At 38.1% G+C, this 19,035-nt stretch overlaps 1 protein-coding gene across 1 annotated transcript; it reads right to left on the reverse strand.

The window, feature by feature from the left end:
* Positions 1–5,872: 5,872 nt before the first annotated feature.
* Positions 5,873–8,290, reverse strand: LOC145035500 (uncharacterized). The gene is made up of 3 exons (XM_078984035.1): positions 8,249–8,290; positions 6,868–6,962; positions 5,873–6,269 (listed from the first exon to the last, which is right to left on the reverse strand). The coding sequence occupies exons 1-3, from the start codon at positions 8,288–8,290 to the stop codon at positions 5,873–5,875; spliced, it is 534 nt and encodes a 177-aa protein (XP_078840161.1).
* Positions 8,291–19,035: the final 10,745 nt, after the last annotated feature.

Here is a 19,035-nt window from a genome sequence, read left to right on the forward strand (position 1 = left end):
GGCTGTATGGACCCGCAGAAAGACCCTCTGCGGATCTGTTCTTCGTCCAAACAGTTCTGAGGAACTATTATGCGCCTCACCATCTTCGTTCATGTTTCTTCGGTCGATCAATTCTCCCTTCCTTTTCCCGTTTTCGTTCCGCAACACACCCCCCCAAACCCGTTCCTTCTTCCGCAGCCTACACTACAAACCATATTTTTTGGTGATTTTACAAAAACACCCTTGCCACCTCATTTCCTCAATACTATTCAGATTCCTCAGAGCTTCAGGCTTTCTGCAGAGCCCCTCTCTGCAGAAGTCATGTTTATTTAATAAAATCCAGTTTTTCATGATCATTTGTTTCATGCACACCCCTTCATTTGATCATTTGATGAATTTTCTTGATAAAGAGTCTTCTAAACAAACAATACATCTACCCAATATCCAAAAACCAGTCGATCAAAATACATCTTGTCTTCTTCCTTGTAAACGATATAAAGTAAATTGTTGACCACAATCAATGATATTCAAAATTTCAAATATTTGCTAAACGAAAACTAATTCAAAAATACATTATTTTATTTTGGTAGAAATAAATAATTAAAATTAATTTTATTGTTTTAAATAAATCTTAACAAGGTATTTCGTATCAAAATAAAGTATTTGAATTGATTTAGATTTTTGAAGAGAAAATTCTAAAAAAGTTTCCAACTGCATTATCCAACCAATAATATTTATATAATTCAGTCTTGGTGGCATATTTCTTGCAATTCAAGGAACTTCGAAGGTTCTTTGAAAATCTTCTTTTAAATAGATATATACAACGAAAATGACAGCACTTGCAGAGAAAATTTCTAACATATTAAACCTTTACCATTTTATATTTAAAAAGGTAGAGTATTCATAGACCGGATCCAACCAACATGCATGTTTATTATACCGAGTAATTTTTTTTTTTTTTTTTTTTTTCTATAGTTTTTATTTAAAATAATCGATTTATCTTGTTTTGGTCTATAAAACTATCACTATCAATTTAGGGCTTTTATGACATTTTCTCTCTTAATTTCTTCTTTAACCTTTATTCATCGTCATTTTCATATTGTGATACAGAGTCAAAATTTGACATATCAAAACTTTCCAATCAAAACCAAAACATAAATTTAATAACAATATCCAACCTCTATTCCCTGATTTTTCCAAAACTTCGTGGTTCAAACCTTCATAAATCTTAAAATAATTAAAAAAAGATAATACACACGCTCCATAAAAATGCGGTAATATATTATATAAGATTTTAAAAGTTTGATATCGTAAATGAATTATGAACTATATTTTTTACAAACATCGTTGTTTGCAAATATAATATTAGAAGACAACCAACTAGAACTTTTGGATCATAAAATATTCATACTTTGAAGAACAAAACGTTCCAATTGCTTTGTTCCAGTAATATTTAAAAAACAAAACACCGGAATTAGGCAGAAAATTGTACTAGAACAATTAATATAATGGCAAAAAGTTAAAGTTCTTTCCTTCACTTCAATAGCGGCAAATTATATATATAATATAACATTTTAAAGCATAAATTATTTTGTATAAAGAAAAATTATTATATATATATATATATATATATATATATATATATATATATATATATATATATATAACTCAAACTTTGACTTTTATTTATTAGACCAAGCTGAGTGGCTCGGTTTTTGCTTGACATGACATGCTAATTACACATGACATGCTCGATGTGTGTTATTAAATCTAAATTTTCATTTTCACTTCTTCATCTCTTTGCCACAATTCCATGTCTTGTAAAATTTAGAGTAAATTACACGATTCATCCCTGGTCGAATGGTCAAGTTGCGCGTTTAGTGTCTACTTTCAAAAATTAACTCGGACCATCCCTGTAATATTGTTTTTTCACTTAGACAGTTCCTAACGAACATAAAATGACTATTTTACCCTTTTCAGTTCCTTTTCTATTTTTTTCTTATTATTTATTTTCAATTTATATTAATAAATAATTGAATAGTCCATCATTTATACTCGACACACCCAAACACACCCAACTCTTTTGAACTTTCAGGTAGGAAAGAGATACAATCATCGGCCATCCACCGCCACCACCTAGTACCATCTCCAACCACCTATCACTGCCACTAAAACAATCTCCATTGATACCAACAAAACCCACACACCTCTCACACACCTATTATCCCTTCCTACATGTCACCTTCTTCACCAGACACCTTTTACACTCCCATTCTCCCTTCGACCTCTGTCACATTCTCAACATCAGATCTATTTGAAAGCATGTAAATTCGTTTGATGGTTCAACAAGCACTGAAGAAGATGGAGTTCAACAATTGCAAAAGAAGTAGGTGGTGCTTTGGTGGGAGTTTGATGATGATGTATGGTGGCCATGATGGTAGTTAGTCTAGCTGAGAACGAAGGAGGGGGAACTATGGAGTATCGGTTATGTTGTTGGATCCCAATGAGGAGGGTGACAGTGGTGTCGCAGCTGTTTCTGGCGTTAGGGAGGCAGATGGGCGGTGTCGTCTACATTGATGGGGTTGCTTAGGTCACCAACACTGAGCCAAGGTTTGGATTTTGGAGGAAATAGAGAAGAAGGGCGGAGGAGGCGCTGGTTAGCTAGGGTTTTGGGTTGTTGTCGAGAGTAGGGAGAAAGAAGGAGACAACGGTAGAATCTTCAGTACGTACGAAGCACCGGTGATGGTGTGTTCTTGGTGAAATCAGAATGGTATCAACAGATGCCGGAAACCTTCCTCCTCTCCAATTTGAACGCTGGAAACCACCTTCATCCGTCGGAAATCCTCAATCTGAAAATTGTCGCCATGAATTTGGAAACCACTACCCATAACGTCCAACAACCCATATAATTTGTACTTCTTTTTTCCTTCCAGGTTCACTAATCGGAGGTGCGGTGATGGTGGTGGGCAACTGTCAATGACAGATCTGCGATGGTGGTGGGATTTGAATGGATCAGAGGTGGTGTTGATCTGGTGTGGTTTAGGAAGGCCGAAGGAAAAGGGAAAAGGAAAAGGGGAACAATAAGATATCTCCAACAAAAGTGATGCTCTTCTTTTTCTCTCTCCCAGCAGCTCCGACGATGACGGTGATATCTCCGGCGACCCACCTTTCTCTAGCTCCGGTAGCACAAACAGAAGATACAGTGAAGATGAAAGGATAGAGGATTGTAAGTGGGGTTAGGGTAGAGATTGTGGGTTGTGGTGCTGGGCATTATTTTTATTTTTATTTTTAATTGTTAATAACAAACAAATCAAAAAATATATCAAAAAAGAAATAAAAAGGGTAAAATAGTCATTTTATGCCCGTCAAGGATGGTCCAGAGATGGTCCAAGTGAGAAACAAATATTATAGGAACGGTCCGAGTTGATTTTTGAAAATAAGGATTAAACGTGCAATTTGACACTTGAGCAAGAGACGAATCATTTAATTTACTCTAAAATTTATATGAATCCTATGTAGAGCTTAGGTTAGGTTGATGTCAAAAAATCTAAGGTGACAGTGAAAAACTTGATATCATTATCTTAAGCCTTAATCATATATTGTTTTTGAACTTTTAAGGCATCCATAAAAGAGTTTTTTTCTCGAAAAATCTCTTTATATGTTGTATATATAAAATAGATGTTTTTATTTTTCTTTCATTTGATTATTTTAATTTTGTTTTTATAAACGTTTATTTGTTGTTTGTTGAAAAATGATGAGACCCACAACATTGTTGAAAAAGCTTAAGGGAAAAGTTTGTAAAACTATTTAAAAAAGCTCTAATTTGTCAATCTTTCTCTAATAGTTTTTTCGTATTCAAGAGATTTTTTTTGGTTTGAAAAAGCTATTGAAAAAATTCTTAAAAATCTCATATTATGAATGCTTTTATATGTCATTTTATTACTACAATCTCCACCTGAACACAGAACTATGTCTATTCAAACTTCCAATTTAAAAGTGGGTGAATTGGTATGTACACATACAAAGATCAAGAAGAGAATTCCAAAGGGACCGCATTTTATAGATTATGTAGAGCGTAAATATCCACCACAATTATCTAAACCTAGCGAGTGGTCCAAATTTCATTAATTACGACATAATTCTTGGTTCAAATCAAACGTTTTGTAACAAACATAGACATATCCCAAGCAAAAAGGGTACCTCCCGATCTATCCCTTGGACTACTACACGCGTAATTAAATCGTAGATTTTCCCAAACCGTCCTCACCCAGTGGCGGAATCAGGGTCGAACTTAAGGAGTATCCCATTTTTTTTGTGTAATATACAATAAGGAAAAAAAACCGCAATTTCATTAGATATAAAGTTCAATTTCTATAACAAAATTACATTTTAAAGTTCACATCTTCGATCTTTCATTTTACGAAAGCGAGTAATTACATTTTTAGTCTTAACATTCTCTAGTGCTTCTTTTTCTACACTACAAATAAAAGCACCGTTCATAAAATCGTCACCTATTCTATTACGCAAATCAGTCTTCGAGAACTTCATTGCAGAAAAACACCGTTCAACGGTTGCGGTTGCGACGGACAAAATCAACGCTAGTTTTAATAATCTATAAACCAAAGGAAAATAGAGGTGCTTCCCGATTTCCACCAACAAACGAGAGAGGTTTGCAATTCCCTTCAAGTTGAAAAATCTCTCATCGTGGAGCAAAGAGTGATAATAGATATCAAGTTGTCCATTAGTTGCGCCATTTTTGAATCGTCAAAATCGTTTTTGTATATCTCGCTTAGCTTTAACTACTTTGTTTTATCAATACTAGAAAATGAATCACAAGGACTCAATGCCGCCATGTTCTCCACCAACTCCGTGCCAACTTCACTTAATCTATCCCCAAATTCTTGAAATTGCTTATCTAAAATTGTGTTAAAAATCACAACTTCAAAATGACGTTGATTAGTCTTATTGGTCCTACGCTTGCGTGGGGTAACATAATATCCCGAAATGTCCACAATTCTAATACTATGTTTTTCACAAAAAGCACACACCTTCTTCCAAATTTGTGGAAACTCATATTTTCTAAAAACTAGCAATGTTTTCTTTGTCCCTTTTTCTAATGAAGTCGCTTCCAAAATATTTTGATCTTGTTATTGAAGATGCTTTGACAAGGTATCCGTGAGATATAGAATTTCCAACATCAAGTGTAAAAGAAACACGAAATCAAGTGTCTTGAAATATGACAAAATACTCTTTGCTTGATTACGACTAGATAAAGTAGACCCTCCTCTTTGATATATTTAAGTACCGCAACAACTTCTCCAAACAAATTCACCAATTTTACAATTGTTCTAAAATGAGAACCCCATCTAGTATCTCCAGCTCGAACAAGAGAAATCTCTTGATTCAATCCTTTTCCTGTTTCTGTTTCACCAATACCAATTTCAGCTACCACTCTTTCTTTTTGCATTTCTTGTATCATATCTTTTCTCTTACAAGAACCACAAATGACAGTAACCACCAAAGCTAGTTGTTCAAAGAATTCATCAACATCATCATGTTTCTTTGCAACCGTCATAGCCACTAATTGAAGTTTGAGTGCAAAACAATGTATATAATATGCAGAACTGATTTCATTTAAAATCAAAGATTTCAAACCGATGAATGTACCACTTATATTACTTGCTCCATCATAACCTTGTCCCCTCACACATATATATATATATATATATATATATATATATATATATATATATATATATATATATATATATAAAACTATAAGAAATAAAAATAAAACTAATATCGTATTAAAATTTAAAGGAATAAATATTTTATGATTACTCACCTGAGTCATACTCAAGTTATTGTTGGAAAATACGGTATAAATGACGGCTTAAACAGTCAAAGAAAATGTATCAAACACGTGAACAATTCCAATAAATCTTTCATTTACAATCCCTAGTCTATCAACATATCTCAAAACTATAGTCGTTTGTTCTTTTTTGGAAACATCATTAAACTCATCAACTAAAATAGCAAACACATATTTACCAATTTCATCACAAATAGACTTGATTATCTCTTTTGAAAAACAATCGACAATATCTTTTTGAATCGTGGAAGAAGTCAACTTTTCATTTTTTGGAGCATTTTCTAAAGTAACTTTATAAATCTTCTCATTATCTTCTCTAATCAAAGGTATTACTTCAATGAAACTTCCTTTATTATTTGACTTTTCCCTCTCATCATGTCCACGAAATGGTAATGCATTTTTCAATAAAAATCTATAACTACGGATTGTAGCACATAATCGAATTTCATAATTACTTTTCTCAAGTTTTGTTTGCTTATGCAAGAATTCACCAATAGATTGGTTTTTTCTCAATAGCAAATCACACTTTTCTTGGGCCTTATGGTGATAACTTTGAATATTACCCATATGTTTCCGGAATGAGCCTTTTTTACTCTAATTGTCAAAGCCTTCGGTTATAAATGCATCTCTTCCACCTTGTTCCCCTACCATATCTCCAAACAAATAGCAACAAAAACAATATGCCTTCTTATTTTTTATGTTATACTCTAACTATGGGAAATCAGTAAACCATTGCACAACAAACATCTTGGCTTATTACTAAATAATGTATATTCAAAACCATGCCCCTTTGGTTGACAAGGCCCTTTAATCAAATATGTCCTCCTTATTTCATCCCTTTGATTAGGATTATAATATGTAATCTTTGGCCTATCCCCCGGGTCCGAAGGAAGATCACTCAAAAAAGATTATGTCGCTTTTGGTTTGGGCATTGGTTGATTAGTTTGTGGAACTTGAGTAGGTTCATTAGATTGTGTTTCTTGTGGTTTTGGTATTAGTTGATTAGTTTGTGGAACTTGATTATTTTCATTAGCCCTATTTTTTTGGAAGTTCCTTCACCATTGTTGTCTCCAACATCTAAATGTCTTTTGAAAAAACTTTTAATAGCAACCTACAATAAAAAAAATATAAAATATAAACTTGATTTCAAGTTTCAACAACAGTCAATAAATAACAACCTAGTAACCTACAGTCAAATTATAAATTATCAAGATGTATCAACTGTAATCCCGATTCTAAATTTCAACAACAATTGAACAAATAGCAATCTACAATAAAAATATATCAACTATAACTTGATTTCAAGTTTCAACAACAAATAAGCATTAAGTATTAACCCTAGTCCCTTATTTAACAAAGTTATTGTTAATTCCTAATTTTTCAAGCATAATAACAAAAAATTTGAATTTTAATTAACCTAAAAACATAATAGGGATGATTATTTTGGTTATACTAATTTGTTTCATTGTGATGGATATCCGAGGAGCAGAATAGGTGCCCAAAATTTTGTAATTGAGATTTGAGAATTGAGATTGCTCGTTGCCTCGTTCACGTCTCCACCACGATTGCAGCAAGGCAGAAAACGATTGCTGAAGTCGGCAATTGAGAATTTACGATCGAAATATATGATTAATCGAGATTACGTATAATTTTTTTAATTGGACTATTGAGCTTAAATCTTAATACCTCTTTGTTTCAATAAATCAATTGGTGTGGTCTTAAAATTTTCGACAATTTGAGCTAGTTTGTATTTTGGTCTATTTAGAAATAACCTGAATTTTTTTAGGGTAGCCCAAGTTTTTTTTTTCCCGATATATAACCGTAATATAAAACGATTTTTTCCGAAAAAAGTAACACTATTATTTTTTTGTAGGGGTATCCTCGGATACAATATGAATCCGCCTATGTCCTTACCGTTGAAAGATCCCACCTTGTCATTTTCGTTTCTTAAATACCCAAAAAGTTGATTTTCGTAGCATAAGGCTTGAGAAAGTGGTGTCACGTTCTCTCATTTTGCCACAATGTCACATACACAACACATCAATATTTACCATAAAAATGTGGTTTCATGCCACACCTAAGAAGTGGTGTCACTCCTCTCTCTCTCATACAAATCTTAGTTTGAATTAACAACAAAATATTTCATTATTTAAAAATAAAAACTCATTATATTCCAATACTTGAAAAAAAATAACATAACATTTAAAAATCCTAGAAACTTAGAAAAAATAGAATATTTATTAAAAAATACACCCAAATAAACTATATGAAATCGTCCTCCAAGAACTTGTTTTCCGGGTTATCCGGGGGATCCAAATTGAGTTTAATGTGTTGAATCATATAAATGTGTTCCACCAAGTCCATGCGAAGATTGTGAAATGTTTCATTGGAACATACCTCTGCTCTTTTTTCCATATACCCGTCGCCACCAATTTCCATTGGTTATGTCTTACGGATGGTTTCCTGCTCTTCATACTCACATATCATTCTTCATTCGTCTTCGATAATCATATTATGCAGTATTATACATGTATACATGACTTCCGGAAGTTTTTCCTCGCCGAAAAAAATTGATGGTTTTTCAATATGAACCAACGTTTTTTGTGAGCTTCAAAAGCTCACTCAACATCCTTCCTAGCTCTTTCTTTAGCTTTCTTGAAAATTTTCCATCTAGAATCATGTGGACACGTAAACGATTCAACAAAAACTACATACTCATGATAAATCCTATCAACTAGATAATTTCCATATTTATATGGTGTTCCACGCAATTGAAAAGAAGAATCCGATGCAAATCTGTCATATATGTTGTTAAATATAGGTAAACGATTAAGAACGTTAATATCGTTAATTGAACCAGGAGAACCAAAAAAACATGCAAAATCGTATGATCATGTGATGTCACCGCTTCAAGTATGACCGTTGGGTAACCATGATCACCTCAGGTAAATGACCATGGGGTGAGATAGGACAATTTTATCATGTCCAATATACATAATCTAAACTTATTAACATTCCAGGAAAGCCATGTACACTAGCATGACGAGATTGCAAATTGATGATATTAGTGTGTGTAGGCTTATGTACGGAGATATTTTGGCCTATAAAGTTGATAACAGTTTTAAAAAATAATGGAGACTATTTCGTGCAGTCTTAGTGGACATCCTAAAACTCTCGTCCAACGCATCTGGCGTGATACCATATAATAATTGACGAAGTGTAGTTGTGCATTTTTGTAAAGGAGTAAAATCGGATGTACCTCTAGCATCGGGAGGTTATTGGAAAAAATCATACTCCCTCATTAGATCTTCGACTATACATTTGTACAAAGGTTTGAACGTTCCGAAACGACTTTAAAAGTAGTACCCTTGAAAAGTATCATTCTTGTAAAAGTAGTCTTGTATTAAACATTTGTTTTCTTCTTCACTATTTCTATAAATATATCTTCATGTTATCTGTTCAACACTTTCGGCTGCACTACTGTATATATAGCTTCATACGTTTTCTCTGCCAATTTAGCAGCAACGATAACAACATCTAACATAACTTCAAATTCTTTAGAAAAAAAAATGACATTTTTTAATTTGTTAGAGGAAAGGTAGTAGAAAGATATAAATTTTTTAAAGGGTCAAGAGGTTTAAATAAGATTGTTTAAAGCTAAAAAAGAATATATATATATATATATATATATATATATATATATATATATATACACACACACACACACACATATATATATATATATATATATATATATATATATATATATATATATATATATGGGAGGGCTCATGCAAAAATACATATAATTTGCAAAAAAAAAAAAAAAACTATTAAAATTTGACACCTCATCATTCTATTCTATGTAAGGGTATCCATAATGCATTGAACCTTATAGAGTTCAATGGATTGTCACATCATCTTTTTACAATCCATAAACTCTATCATTCTTCTCTTACAATGCATTGAACTCTACAAAGTTCAATAGAATGTTATAAAATGTAATTTATAGTAAACATTTAAAAATTAAAAACTTTCATTTTCCCATTGAAGAGTTCAATTGTAACATCCCGATTTCTAGGATCAAAATTTAGGGATTTGTGCACTTTTGAAAGTATACTCGATAAGTTTGAGGCCCCAACTCGTCGTGTAAAACCAAGAAGGGAAGCGTATTTCAGAGAATCTACTCAACGACTTGTACGACCCAACTCGATGAGTTGGAGCTGATTATGAAAACCCTTAATTTTTAGGGTTTGTACCCTATTTAAAGGACCCTACGCCCTCTCTCCAGCCTCCCTTACCACCTTATCATGTAGAAGAAACCCTAATCGAGCTAACCTTCCATTTTTGAGAGTGTCTAAGGCTAAAGAGTGTGTGTTGGTGCATTTCTTGAAGAAGCTTGGAGTGGTGAGAGCATAACTGAAGGAAGGGGTTGTAGATCCGGATTTTGGATTGTTGTAGCAACCATCTTGAGGTATAGAGTTGTTACCTTGACCTTTCATTTCTTAAATCTCCTCTCATTAAAGAAAACGGTCATTTTGGTACATCTTGGGGTCATTCCCGGATTTGGGCTTGTCATGAGGACATGGCTTTAGATCTAGACCCCTTTAGGCCTCATTAGGCCTAAAGACTCAAGCTTTGGCTAACTTCCATGCCTCAAACCCTTTGTTAAGCCTTATTTTAGCAAGATAGCCCCCTTAACGCCATGCATGGACGTAAAGCTTGCACCTTTACATAATATCTCAGCCCTAGGAAGCTAGATCTACAATTTGGAGCCTTGGGTTCACTCAAAAGCGTTTGAATAAGAAAAGGACTGAAGGAACTCGAAGAGTTCGATAAAGGTTTTCCCACATTTTCGATTCTGAGTGAACTCGGTGAGTTGGTGAGATAACTCGACGTGTTGGTTAAGGTTTTCCCGATCTTCTAGACACTACATGGACTCGACGAGTCGTTTGGCAACTTGGTGAGTTGACTCGAGTTTTCACAGGTTTCTGAGTTCTGAAGGAACTCGGCGAGTTAGTAAGTTGCACTCAAAGAGTTGGGTCAACATGGACTATTGACCTTGACCGCTGAATTTGACTTTGACCAAAGGTTGACCAAGTTTGACATCTGAGGGTATTTTGGTAATTTGGGTCTTGATAGAATTGGTCCAATGGTGGTTGTAGGTGTTTGAGATGGAGCTGTGTTTGGGAGTTTGATATTATCATCCAACATTACTATGAGGTGAGTTTTTCCTCACTATACTCGAGGGTCGAAGGCACCAAGGTCGGCCCTTTGGATTGTTATCCTGTTTTATTGTTAGTGTGATCTATTAGATCGCTATCCTGGTAGATAGGATGGTTCTATGTGGTTATGATCAATTAGATCAGTATCCTGGTAGATAGGATATTGCTATGCTTAGTGATATGTAGATCGGTTTTTCTGTTTGTAGACTGTTATATGATTATCTGATATATGTGCACATGATTGATTGGTGGTTAAGGATTATTTGCTTTGTACAAGAGCCAACAGACCAGGGCATTCCAACCCGATGGTTATGGGCCGAGAGTATTCTATCCTGAGGATGATTGGACTCATAGTACGGTGCATTCCAACCCGATGGTTGTGAGCTAAGGGTATACCATCCCGATGGTTGGCATTCCAACCCAATGGTTGAGGGCCTAGGGCATTCCAACTCGATGGTCTATTGGGACTATAGTATGTTGTTATTATATGTATGTTATTTTTTGTGCGGTTATTTTGGGGGAATTCACTAAGCTTTGGGCTTACAGTTTTGGATTTTGTTTCAGGTACTTCGGATGACCACGGAAAGGCGAAGGCGTGACCGTACACTTCCTCATTTTATGATTGTGATTTCTGGGAAAAATATGATATTGATTTATTTTTAAAACATTTTGTAATAAATATTGGTTTTTGATTGCTTGAAAAAGTTTTAAATTTTCAAGAATTTTATTGATGTTAGAAGTTGGTATCAGAGCCTTGGTTTGAGTGAATTGGAGGAACACTCGTGTAAATCCAGTCTCAAACCAAAGAAAAGGTTTTCAAATGGTTTTCAAAATACTAAAGGAGGATGCAAAGTGTACGATTAGCCGAGCCCAGTAACTAGACCCCAAAAATACCATATTGTTATTTGATAATGTGACATGTTAGAGGAACATGCTAGTAATAGGTTAGGGATCCTTAGAAATTGCTTGATAGAATCGTCTGATTATGTGATGCCTTAGTTCCTATAAAGTTACCTTGTTTGGCTATTGTGTGACTCTTTCCCGTGTGAACCAGCTATTGAGTGGGTACGCTAAGTCACATATTACATGGTTTAAAGGATCTTAGGTTGTATGGTTTTGTCTTGCTTCGCAACTCTTGTCTGAGTCCAACCATTGTGGGATTGAATCTTATAGCCTAAGGTTGTTTTAAATTGTGGGGTATGGGATATCCATACGATAGTCATCCGACACCAATGGAGAGTCATGTGGAAAGTGTGGTATGGATGAGTTGTGCACGGTCAGACGGCTAGTTATGAGATATTTAGTCTTCCTCTAGGAGTGAGGATTGAGTGCTCGACTATGCTTATGTATATTGTCAGGGCGTTGTGATGACACTTGATGAAAATATGGGTAGGTGTGGAAGGTAGTATCGGTCCGTACTACTGAAAGCACAGGACCCATATGCGTACCAATGAAGTCACAAATCCCTAGGGTTTTGTTGGTAGTTGGTTTTCCGTTGTTGCACGGAATGTATGATATCTTCCTAGTATATTTTCAGTATGGTGACCACGAGACAATTTGTGACTGGATCCGGGTCAAGATCAGTAGCTGCCAGTCAGGGTGGACCAGTAATGCCCGAGACTGATGGTCAAATGAGACTAGATGAGCTAGATGCCAAGATTCAGGAGATCCTGCACGATGAGGTTGCTGAACGTTTCCGGGAAGAGATTTCGGATATGTTTGGGTCTATTAAGATTGCCATGATGGAGCATTTTGATGACATATATGCAGCTACTACTGAGACTGTTGTTGATGCAGCCTTACAGTTGTGGTGGCTGCGGGTGTTGGTTCAGTACGGGTGTTTTAGTATCGGGACTTTGATAAAACGACACCCTGACTTTTGAGGGCGTTTAGGACCTGATTGTAGCCATAAGGTGGCTGTCTGATGTGGAGGGATGTTTCTTCAGTTGTTCCTGCCCTGATGACCAGAAGGTCAAGTGTGCTCTGAACCTGTTGAGGTCCGGAGAAAAGGATTAGTGTAGGTTGATTACCGGGTCGTATTTTGACGAGCAGAGAGTTGAGGCTACGTGGGATCAGTTCAGGGAGTTGTTCTATACTCGATACATTCCACGGGTTGAGCGTGAGTAGTTGGCTCAGGAGTTCTTGGAGCTAAGAAAAGGATCAGAGACGGTGACGAAGATCACCCATATGTTCACTAATAGGGCGATTTTTTTCCTGGAGTTTGCTTCCGAGTAGCCTTAGATGACTCATTATCTGAGCATGCTCAAGACGGACATCCGAAAGTTTGTCTCCACCTAACATTGTGATACATTATTGGATCTACAGGAGGCCGTTAGGCGGCGTGAGTTGGAGATTGAGCTTCAGTTAAGGGAGCAGAACAGGCCCCGGAGCAGTCACAGCCTGGGCCAAAACAGTTTAGGGCCACTAATTCCAGGCAGGAGAGCTATAGGGGTCGCACTTGTGGGAAGTGTGGCAAGGTGCATGATGGGGTTTTCCAATCTTCTTCAGGGTGCCACAAGTTTGTCAAGGAGGGTCACATCGTGAAGGATTGTAGGTAGCAGAATCCAGGTTCTGGTGGCAGACTTTGTTACCATTACAAGCAGGTGGGCTATATGAAGGCCCAGTGTGCCCTGCTAGCTGCCAGGCCAGCAACGGCTACCTTGAGGATCATGGACGGGAGACAGGGTAGGGCAGATCCCCCGAGGGCTCGTGGATGCGATTTCTAGCTCACAGCTGAGGAGGCCTGGACTGCACCTGATGTGGTGACTGGTATGTCTCTACCTCTTATCTTATTTTTTATGCTTGTATTGTAAGCTTTCACATGCCTTCTACATGAGACGTTAGGACATAAAAGGGTCAGAGGAATTTATTATCAAGGGATTGCAGATGGTTAGGATCCAAAGATTCATTTGAGGATGAGGAATTGGAATAGATAATTGCCCTTTCAGGGTTAATCATTCCATGGTTAAGTATGGTAATACCTGGTTGGGAAAGTTGAGTTGTGTTGTGGTTTCGCCACCAGTGGGTAGTGGTGAGGGTTCTAAGTGGGGGAGAATTGAGAATTGTCAAATGGAGCGTTAGCCATCGAAGGTCTTGTCTATTGCTATTCGGATGACAATTTCCAAAGTGGTTGGGCGATCAAACATGGAGTCAAGGGTTTCCCTAGGGATGTCAAAAAGTCCCGTGGGACCCCGATCCCGTGGGGGCCCCGTTAATAAATTATATTAATTGACATATATTAATTATATAAATATAATAAACAATAAAATGATTTTTACGTACAAAAATTCTACAAAAAACATGTTTTTATCTTGCTTGTAACATGTAAAGTTATGTTATAAATATCTATTTGTTACCAAAAATAGTTTATTTTAGCCCAAGCAAATTTTTTTTTTAGCCCAAATAAGATAGCCCAAAATCAATCGGGGGCGGGGGTCAGAAGGGGAATTCGGGGGCGGGGGCGGGGGTGGAAAGGATGGAGATTTCGGGGGCGGGGGAACAGGAAATTTTTAGGGGCGGGGGCGGGGGATGCAATCCCCGTCCCGTTTGCCCCCGTTGACATCCCTAGGTTTCCCCAAGTACGTGTATGGAGGTGACTTTTTGTGTGTATCTGCAGGTGTTCAAGGTAGCATTGGGGTTTGATTCGAGTTACATGCATGGTTAGGTTAGGATTATAGTCTGCAAATTGGATCAATAGTTCGAACCCCTGGGAAGTCCTCGTGCTGAGTGGCCCAAAGCGGACAATATTGTGATACGTGCCAGAGGGGGTGTTACAAATGGTATCAGAGCTAGGGCACGGGTGAACCCTATAATGGGGGGTGAAGGTGGGTTGCACCTGAACCCACATCGGCTGGGAAGGAGAACTAAGCATTCCTTATAAGGATTGTGGATACCTTCCCTAACACAACGCGTTTTAAAGCCGTGAGGGCAGCAGATCCCATAAGAACTCTGCAGTTAAGCGTGCTCGGGCGGGAGTAGTACCGGGATGGGTGACCCCCTGGGAAGTCCTCGTGCCGAGTGGCCCAAAGCGGACAATATTGTGATACGTGCCAGAGGGGGGTGTTACAAATGGTATCAGAGCTAGGGCACGGGTCGATGTGTTCGACAGGGACGTCGAACCCTATAATGGGGGGTGAAGGTGGGTTGCACCTGATCCCACATCGGCTGGGAAGGAGAACTAAGCATTCCTTATAAGGGGTGTGGATACCTTCCTTATCACAACGCGTTTTAAAGCCGTGAGGGCAGCAGATCCCATAAGAACTCTGCAGTTAAGCGTGCTCGGGCGGGAGTAGTACCGGGATGGGTGACCCCCTGGGAAGTCCTCGTGCCGAGTGGCCCAAAGCGGACAATATTGTGATACGTGCCAGAGGGGGGTGTTACAGGGGTAGGGGCGGGGGAACAGGAAATTTTTAGGGGCGGGGGCGGCCCCCGCCCCCCGTTTGCCCCCGTTGACATCCCTAGGTTTCCCCAAGTACGTGTATGGAGGTGACTTTTTGTGTGTATCTGCAGGTGTTCAAGGTAGCATTGGGGTTTGATTCGAGTTACATGCATGGTTAGGTTAGGATTATAGTTTGCAAATTGGATCAATAGTTCGAACCCCAAGTGTGGGAGAGCTGGTTATTTATGAAAACGGGCACCAGGATAGGTTCAGGGTTTTAGTTTAATAGACCTAGGGCGGCCCGGATAGACTGATGGCCCAATGGGGCGTACCAGTAAGGCTGAAGGCCTGGAGAATGGTCTAGATAGGCTGAAGGCCCGGAGAGGCAGTCCAGACGTGTTGAAGGTTCTGAGAGTGGTCCAGATAGGCCGAAAGCCCGGGGAGGTAGTCCAGTCATACTGAAGACTCTGTATGTATTCTATTAGAAATAATGTAACTCCCCGTTCCTGGTACGCATTTAAATTATATTTTTGTTTATTTTGTAGAGCTACTCGGCGAGTTGGGAGCCCCAGACTCGTCGAGTAGAAGCGGGATTAGACGCAGGTTTAAAGCCATCTACATGATGAGTTGGGAGCCCTCAACTCGGCGAGTAGGACTGCCAGGATTAAACCCTAATTTCGGGGTTTTGCACCCTATTTAAGAAACTTAATCCCCACATTTTGGTCTCATTTATAGCCTCCAAGTCCTAAACCCTAATCCATGAAACCCTAGAGCATTTGTAAGCGTGTGAGCCATTTTTGAGTGATCTTGTATGCTCTTTAAGCTAGAAGAAGAAGAAAGAGCTAGAAGGTTCAAGGAGAAGGTTGTAGATCCAGAGATTTCCTTCCATCCTCATCACTTTTTGGTAATCAAGTCTCTAACTTGATCATTCATTCATTAGGTCTATTTTCTTCCATTTTTACGAGGGTTTTGATTCAATAACCTTGATCTTTGGGGTTTGGACATCCCAAATTGTTTACATTACAGATCTAGGATCTAGAAGGGGTTCAACGGCATAAAGGTGCAAACTTTATGACCATGGAAGCCCCATGCAAGCTTAAAAACATTATTATGTCCTTTTTAGCCCAAAAGGCCATGCATTAAGATTAAGGTGGGAGCTTTACGTATCCAAGTAATGTTAGAGGTTACATCTGTGAATTTCAGTTTATTTTAGTGCATGAATGGCTTAAGAACCAAGTTTTAGGTCCCAAGGAGTTAGGGTTTGAGCTAAACCCATTAAAAAGGGGTATTAACAGGTAAAGTTGGAAAATTTACCCTCAAAATAACATTTATGGGGCTTATGTGAAGAATGAAGCTTGGATCTGAAGGGTAGGAGTTGAACCCATCAAGAATAGCCAATCAGACAAGGCGACTAGACGAGTCCAGAAGGGGACTCGACAAGTTGAGTTGATTTGTCCCGATTCTTTACCAGATGGAACTCGATGAGTCTGTGAAGGGACTAGACGAGTTGACTCGGTTTATCACGAGTCTGAATAGCATAGGAACTCGACGAGTTAGGAGGTAACACGACGAGTTGGGTTAACTGGATGTTGACCTTGAATTTGACTTTGACCAGAGCATTGACTTTGACTAGGGGTAAAATGATCATTTTACCCTTAGAAGGATTTTTAGTTTTTGACTAAATGCTCTTGTGAATTTATAGTCGAGGAGTTGTTGGAGCAGCCATTGGAGATTCCTTACTTGAGATATCAGCAACCAGTTTGAGAGGTGAGTTTGCCTCCAGTAGGAACAGGTCGAAGGCACCAATGCCGTCCCATTTATGTATGTTAGTATATGTCGGACTTAGGTCCAATAACGGGGTTAGCCTGATGTAGTTTATATGTTATGTTTTCCAAACTTAGGTCTGATACCAGGGTTAGCTAAATGTTGTTTATATGTCTATGTGTTATGGACTTTGGTCCGATGCTGGGCAATCCCGATGAAGGTCTCTATGCTTGATGTCTTTGTGATTCTTGCATGTATTGTTATGTGTTCCGGACTTTAGTACAATGTCGGGGCAAGCCTGGGGAAGGTTTAGTTAGATGTTTATGTTATGTGTTATATGTTTGTTGATATGTTATATGTATACCAGACTTCGGTCTGATGTCAGGCGGGGCCTAATGCCGGGTAAGGCTCAATGCCAGACTTCAGTCCACTGCCTGGCGTGGCCCGATGCCGGATTCGTCCGATGTCGGGCGAGGCCCGATGTAGTGAGCAAGGATCAAAGTATTCTATTATGTGTATGGTATGTAGTAGTTTGAGGAGACTCACTAAGCTTCATGCTTATAGTTTTCAATTTTGGTTTCATGTACTTCCGGTAGCAATGGGAAGAGTTCAGGATGACTGCATGGCACACACCACCGCTTTTAGCTTGGGATAATTCACTCTGATGTTTGATATGATATTTTGATACATTGACAGTTGTCATGATATTTTTGAGATACGTGGTTTATGATTTTTATATGATGATGATATATATGGTTTTATTAATGATTTAAAAACAAAATTTTTGGACTGTATTTTTGGGATGTTTCAAATACATTCAGATATTGAGTTTGCTGCTATGCTGTAGCAGTCAATAGGTATGTCTCCGGGTATTGAGCATGTTGCTTTGTGATAATAACCTATGAAACTGTATATTATCGGTGCTTGCTGGTTATCACCTATAGAGTGCCCTTAGGGACTGTCGGTGGTCAGGTGGGAGAGCCTGAAAACTCTTGGGTAGAAACTCGTTCTATAAGGCAATCGTGAAAAATAGGGTTTCAGTATTGATGCGCTTATTTGATGCTATAAAGTAAATTGATTAGGCCTTTTGGGAAATGGAGGAAGGTGAGTACCTTCAGGCCCGGAGTGTTGGGTGGCTAACGGATTGGCGACAATATTGATATTTATCAGGAACATTCCAGTTATGAGCTGAGGGCCGGTGAGGGTATACCAGACTCATGTTGTGGGCTTAGAGGCAATCTAGACCTATGTTGAGGACCACATAGGAGTATTCCAGTCATAGGCTATGGGCTTAGAGATCGTAATGGTTCACTTCTCCTATTGGAGCGCTTTCAAAATGGATGTATTGTTGAGGTTCGGCGAGTTGTAGTCGGTTACGACGAATCATAGGATTTTGGAAGAGATGCAAGGATAGGCCCTTGGATCTCAAGTGATGGGTTTAGATCGAGTTATGTACATAGTGGTATTCCAATCTAGGGTATTCCATCATGAGGATGACTGGACCCTATGATTGATTGGACCTGACGTGTTTGGTATTCCAACTTGAGGGTTGATTGGGCCAATCATGTGCGGGATACAAGGGTATTCCATCCTAGGGGTGAATGGACACATCGTAGGCATGCATGGTATTCTAGCCTGAGGTTGATTAGGCCAGGTATGAGTGTATGTGCTTTTTAGTTGGTTGTTTTACATATGCTGGTTCGGGAGTTAAAAGAAGCCTTGTCCTATCAGCACAAGAAGGGTTCATCACCACCCAGCTTGCCTCCCGTTGTTCATTTTATCTCTGGAAAGTTGGTCATTCAATGAGCTTTCTCTTA

This window comes from Lactuca saligna, chromosome 3 (genome assembly GCF_052625555.1).
Source record: "Lactuca saligna cultivar CGN05327 chromosome 3, ASM5262555v1, whole genome shotgun sequence".
In the NCBI taxonomy this organism is placed as follows: domain Eukaryota; kingdom Viridiplantae; phylum Streptophyta; class Magnoliopsida; order Asterales; family Asteraceae; genus Lactuca; species Lactuca saligna.

Excerpts from the sequence above, each read along its gene's own strand:
- LOC145035500 (XM_078984035.1), bottom strand. The coding sequence starts at position 8,290 with ATGGAAATTGGTGGCGACGGGTATATGGAAAAAAGAGCAGAG. Across the intron at positions 6,963-8,248 it reads ATATGGAAAAAAGAGCAGAG|GTTGCTATTAAAAGTTTTTT; the intron begins GTATGTTCCAAT and ends TTTTTATTGTAG. Across the intron at positions 6,270-6,867 it reads GGGCTAATGAAAATAATCAA|TTATAGATTTTTATTGAAAA; the intron begins GTTCCACAAACT and ends TACAATCCGTAG.